Raw genomic sequence first — 6,000 nt, forward strand, 5'->3', positions numbered from 1 at the left:
ATTTTTCAGATTTGTTTCATAAGATTTATTATCTCTTATTTTGTCATCATTTTCCACTACTATTCAAGTGCCTACCATTATTTGCCTCTCTTTAATTTGCTATTATGGGCTTAGAAACTAGATAACAAACTAAGTCAGTTAAAATAGAATTATTTATCACAGAAAATAAAGATCTTTAAGGAATAACCCATGAGGATTTCCTGTTGAGTAAAATACATGTATTCTTAGTGCTTCTTTTGATCTTTCATGCTTCTCAGCTTTGTTCACAATAGATAAAGTTGCTCCATAGTTCTAAAAATCTGGGGTGACATACTATGATCACTTGGACAACAGCATATTTTCACTTCTTTTAAAAAACATTTACTGGGCGACACTAGTTAAAATTATACAGGTTTCAGGTGCACAATCCTACAACACATATTGTGTGCTCACCCTCCCACACTTCTGGCACCATAAAATTTACAGGCATGTAGCATGTTGAAAATTAATGATTAATACATTCAATAATAGCAGTTTATCTGTGTGGCACTCAGCGCATTATAACTGTAGACCCACTCTCTCCAGAAAATCTGTTCTCTTAGTTCTTTTTATTCTGACCCCCTTTTATTTTTTTGCTTACTTTCTCCAGTCTTTAAGCATGTGTGTACTCCAATACACACTCCTGCCAGCTTCTCCTTCCAGCCCAGTTTGCTCTGGATTCTCCTTTTATCCTGGTTTCAGCAGGGGTACAAGGTCAATAGAGTTCCTCTGACATCATCCCTTCAGAGGCCATTGGTGACATTTCAGCAGTCCTTCTTTCCGTAGAAAGTGGGTACTACAGGAATGGGGTGCCATTTTCTCCACATTCAAGCAGGTGGTCCTTAAATTTCCATTCCACTTCACCTGCAGATGTCCTTGGACCTTCAGTTTGTACCCCTTGTCACTTTTGAAGACATTGTTCATCTCCTTTTTGCATTTCACAGGCTATTTTTATATGAGGACATAAAAATCACACCATTATGATTTTATGTTTCAACAGGTTTAAAAATGTTATCTTTGAAATCAGTCCAACAGAAGAAGTTGGAGACTTTGAAGTGAAAGCCAAATTCATGGGAGTTCAGATGGAGACGTTTATGTTACATTATCAGGTGGGTCTGCACCAGGTAGAACTGCAGCTCTGTGTCTGGAGTGGTCATGTTCTTGTCCAAGTCGGACAGTCGAGAGTGCGGAGACCATTTGGGGGAAGTGGTCCGTGTGTGGTGGTGAGCTGGGCTCCACACCACAGAGAAAGGCGCTGTATCTGGATTCTGTGTGTCTGATTTGGTCTGTCTACTCTGAGATGTAGAAATCCTCAGAAAGCAGTTGCCTGAAGCTCCCACTTAGTATTGACACTAAATTGAGCTAATGTGTTGGACTCAAACTAAATGCTTAAGTATGAGTCTTCAACAGTATAAAATTATAAGCCTACTCAGTAGCTTGACATCCTTTTTCTAAAATATTTTGATTTGGTATAGGTGCTTAAAGGAGCATTTCTGACAAGATGTGCATAAATTGCATCTTTGTAAACTGAATCGCATTTTAAATTAAAAATGGATGCTGCAGTGAATCATTTTCTAACATAATTACTCCTGAGTTTTATTCTGCAATGTCTGTATATTTTATGCATTAAAAACTATCAGGATGTTAGGAGGATTCCTAGGGAAAGTGCAGCTTTATGTGTGTAGCGTTTCAGAGTCGTTTCCCACCTCTGCCTGCACTGCTCCCCTCTGCCGGTGCCTTTCTCTGAACGAGCGTGTGGGCTTGTGCACGGCTGTGCTCTCTCACTAGGAGCTGTCCCTTCCTCTCCCTGTTATTGTGGTACTGCCTTGAAGCCTTGGGTCAGCCAAGCCGCAAATGGTCCTCTCTTTGCTCCACAGCCGTTAGGAGCAGCCTCTGGTACCACAGTGCTGACTTACTCTCCTCTCACCCCCACACTGCAAAGCCCTTACCACCACGTAATATTGCTTTGTTTCCTTCTCAGTGACTTGTAGACCATCCAAACCTGTTCGCTGACATGCGAGAAAGTTTTGTGATGCACATAACTAACTCGAGTACTTATACAAAAAGCTCTTATTATTCCCTCAGTTTCCCCAAATTCTTACAGGCTGGCCAGGCTGCCTCATGTAATGTGGTCCTCCTTGTGCAGTTCGGGAGATCTGACTGCCAGGGATGAGGTGTTGTGTTCAGCACAGGTGATGCGCCGGAGTCCTGGTCTTCGTGGAGCTGCTGGGATTTTATGGAATTGGTTGAACTTTTGGGGGCCTTTCAGACCCTTTGAGTTTTGTTTTTGTATCACCACTCTGAAAATTGAAGGAAGAGATGACCCATCAGATTTCCTAATTTGTTCTGGACAGTGGCGTGGGGTGGAAAATGCAGGGCTTTGCAGTCAGACCCTGGTTCTGCCCAGCCAGCCCCGTCCACAGTGTCAGCCGATTCATTTACTCCCCGAGCCCAATCTCTCAACTTGGGATAATCACCCCTCCTGGGATTTCTGTCACGACTAAAAAGGTACTTCATAATGTTATTACACAGTATATCGAGTACATGGTAGGCACCTAGTAAACATTTACTCCTTTCTTTCTCCCGTGCCTTTGAATATAAAAGCTTTTTCTTGTGAAGTAGAAATTAAGACTCTAGTAGATGTTGTCTCACAATATTACTGACCTTGTCTTATTTTCAATGATTAGTCTGGTTCATTGGGGTTTGAAATGCCTTCACCTTCTCCAGGTTGAATCGTCACTTAGACAAACTAGAGATATATAGTTGTAAAGTAAAAAGCGTGGATGTGTGTGATAACTGAGCATGCTACTTTTTCTTTGCATGTTTTGTGTATTGTGATAACAAGCCACATGACTTCTTAACTCTAAATGTACCAAAAAAATCAGTTGACCAGTGTGAGCTTTGCCCACACTCTCCAGTGGCTGAGCTGTGGGCTGTTCCGTAGTCAAGAACTTCTTTCTCAGCCTACTTGCACCAAGCCCACGAGGGTGCATCATTCCTTCTGGCCCCCTCTCCTCACTGTGTCCTTGCTTTACTTGTCCCATGGACTCGATTAACTGTCAGAATGTTTTCCCAAACAGGACCTGCTGCAGCTACAATATGAAGGAGTTGCAGTCATGAAACTATTTGACAGAGCTAAAGTAAATGTCAACCTTCTGATCTTCCTTCTCAACAAGAAGTTCTACGGGAAGTAACTTGTCCTTTGCCACCAGCCCAGGAGGATAGAGGAAAGAATCCCTCATGGCTACCTTTCCAGGGCCCTTCTTTACCCAGTGGGAGCAAAGACCCAGCCCAAAGTGGTGCCTCAATCTGATAGACTCCCCGTGCCGCCTTTGTAACTCCTCTCACTCTGACTGGACATTTGTAGCCCTTTTTTCTAGTGGAATTGTATCTCAGGCTTAGTCTGACCCTTCTTACTCCTTCATTTCCTTCTATCACTTAGGAAACAGTGGGGACTTTACTAAAAATCTCTTTGTTTCAGTCTTAGAGGTTGCATTACTATATTGTATGCTTCGGTGTTTGTTTTAATCAGCAATAGTGATGGTGGGGTTTGAATTCTTATGATTTAAAGGGGAAGCTGTTAGCATCAATAATATACAGACATATAAGACTCACAATGAAAAGGTCAGGCTATCTATCCCTTATTGTCATTTAAAAGTGAAGTTTCTTTATATTTTCATTCCATCAGTAAAAATGAAGGATATGGGAAGGTATTTGTCCTCCTCTAATATGCTTCCCTTTATGGGCAGGAGCTAAGAGAAGTCCCTGTTTGTGTTCAAAGGAAGCCTTTTTAGAAAAGGACAATAATGGTTTTAAATTTCACCATTATGTTTTGCAATTCTGTTAGTATAACTCTCCTGTCAGTGGATAGGAGAGTCCCGTTGATAAAATTCAGCAGTTTAAGTAAATTTAGAATGGGCTGAGGCGCCCCTCTTGGCAGGGGTGCCTGCTTGCCTGTGTTGATGCACAGTGATTGCCTGCCTTCAGGAAGACGGTCTCTTTGGTCCCTGCGGCAAAGAAGTGGGTTAGCCTAGCATAGGATATAATTTTTTCAAAACTTTTATGTCTCAAGAGTGCTTTATGAAAGTGTAGATTTATTTCTTAAAATGTGGGTGATAGGAATTTTAAAGATTTATATAATGCTTTAAAGCCTTTAGAGTACTATAAGAAAAGGTATTTTTTAAATTGGCTTATCTGTATATCTGAAATCTTAAAACTTTCTTATAGCCAAACATTAGGATTTATCTGCAGGGTTGCAGAAAGAGAATCCTGTTTTAAATAAACTCAAACAAACAAAACCCAGACAACTTAGATTACACTTGCTATTCAAATCTATTGTTTTCCATTTCTTTCTTTTTTGCTGCCCACACTATGTTTTATTTTATGAACTTCAAGTTTCTGGGTTTAGTAAAAAAAAAAAAAAAATTCTAAACATTGAATTTTAGCAAGTTTTTTTCCTTAGATAAAAAGTCATATACTTTAAAAAAAAAACACCTTTTTTTGTTTACCCAGGAAAATCTATTAAATCATGCTACTGAGCCTCCATTTTCTCCAATATTTTGGTTCAGTATTTTATCATAAGACATAAAACTTAAGATAAACTAACATTTAAAAATCTACTGATGTATATTTAAAGCCAATAAACTGTTTTGTTAATAACAAATTATGTGATGTGTCCCTATTACACATGTAAGTACTGGAGATATGTTGTTCATAATAGACTGTTTGCTCAGTGGGGTCTGTGGGCACAAATAGAAGTTATCTGAATCTTTACACACTCCGGGCAGGTGAGGGGGAAGGTGGGAGGTGCCATGGAAGGAGTCCGCACTGCCCTGACCTTGATTTTTGTTGTATTTTGCAAGATGATTTTTTAGTAAATTTTTTCCTCAGATTAAAAGATGATGCTATTACAAGTAGCATTGCCTCAGAAACTGGGACCAACCCAAGTGTCAGCCCGTTTGCATTCAACCAGTACTCCCATCCCAAAATCTCGTCGGGCCCCAAGGCCGTATCCAGGACAGATGCTGAGCCAAGTTTACAAACCCTTTAACATTACATGACTTAGCAATTATTTGTAAGGATTATAGTTCCCTTGACACAACTTTTAATGTAAAATAGCACAAAATGAACTTCAAGAATTTTGATTGTGACTAAACATAGAATCATGGTTTTAGTAACATTGAGGCGGCCCAGACACACTCACGTGGCATTGGAACTGCATAGCTCTTAGTACTTTTATTTATTAGCTGTAACCTTCTCTGTCTGGTCGCTCTCCTTCTTTGACCTTCTCTTCCACCAGCCATCATGACATTTACCGTGAACTTACTTCCAAGAATTTGGACTGCCCATCAGATTGTTGCAGTACACAATTGCCTTTGTATCTCTTTGTATGAAATAAAAGGTCATTTGTTCATGTTTGTGTTTATTTTTCTCAGTTTCATTATTAGTAGTTCTTGCTAAAAGAGTGTTGATTAGAGTAAGACCTAATAATCAAAACCAACCCTTTATAGTCTTTTGACGGCACAAACTGAAGTCAGCCACCAAATCACCAAATTATCTCAAAAAAATTTTTAACATGTGAGTAGCCTTCTTAAATGTTGTGGGCTTAGAGTAGCCTCAACATAAAAAGTAATAGGGGGTGGGGAGAACAAACGTAGCGTTACTGAGTTCTGATTGGCTAGTGGCTGAACGTTTAAACTTGCAGCAGTGTTTTAATGTTAAGTGGCAACATGAAATAAAGGAAACCGGCCTGACCAGGCGGTGGCGCAGTGGATAGAGCATCGGACTGGGATGCAGAGGACCCAGGTTCAAGACCCCGATGTCACTGGCTTGAGTGCAGGGCTCATCTGGTTTGAGCAAAAGCCCGCCAGCTTGAACCCAAGGTTGCTGGCTCCAGCAAGGGGTTACTCGGTCTGCTGAAGGCCCACAGTCAAGGCGCATATGAGAAAGCAATCAATGAACAACTAAGGTGTTGCAATGCGC

General features: G+C 40.5%; 1 protein-coding gene across 1 annotated transcript in view; it reads left to right on the forward strand.

Moving 5' to 3' along the window:
• The window catches only part of IQGAP1 (IQ motif containing GTPase activating protein 1), a 114,224-nt gene extending 108,792 nt beyond the window's left edge, over nucleotides 1-5,432 (forward strand). Inside the window, exons 37-38 of the mRNA XM_066238182.1 lie at nucleotides 1,019-1,127; nucleotides 3,099-5,432. Of these exons, the coding sequence (XP_066094279.1) occupies nucleotides 1,019-1,127; nucleotides 3,099-3,212 (223 nt within the window). The 3' untranslated portion in view covers nucleotides 3,213-5,432. The remainder of the gene's footprint in view (nucleotides 1-1,018; nucleotides 1,128-3,098) is intronic.
• Nucleotides 5,433-6,000: the final 568 nt, after the last annotated feature.

Source organism: Saccopteryx bilineata, chromosome 7 (assembly GCF_036850765.1).
Source record: "Saccopteryx bilineata isolate mSacBil1 chromosome 7, mSacBil1_pri_phased_curated, whole genome shotgun sequence".
Lineage (NCBI taxonomy): Eukaryota > Metazoa > Chordata > Mammalia > Chiroptera > Emballonuridae > Saccopteryx > Saccopteryx bilineata.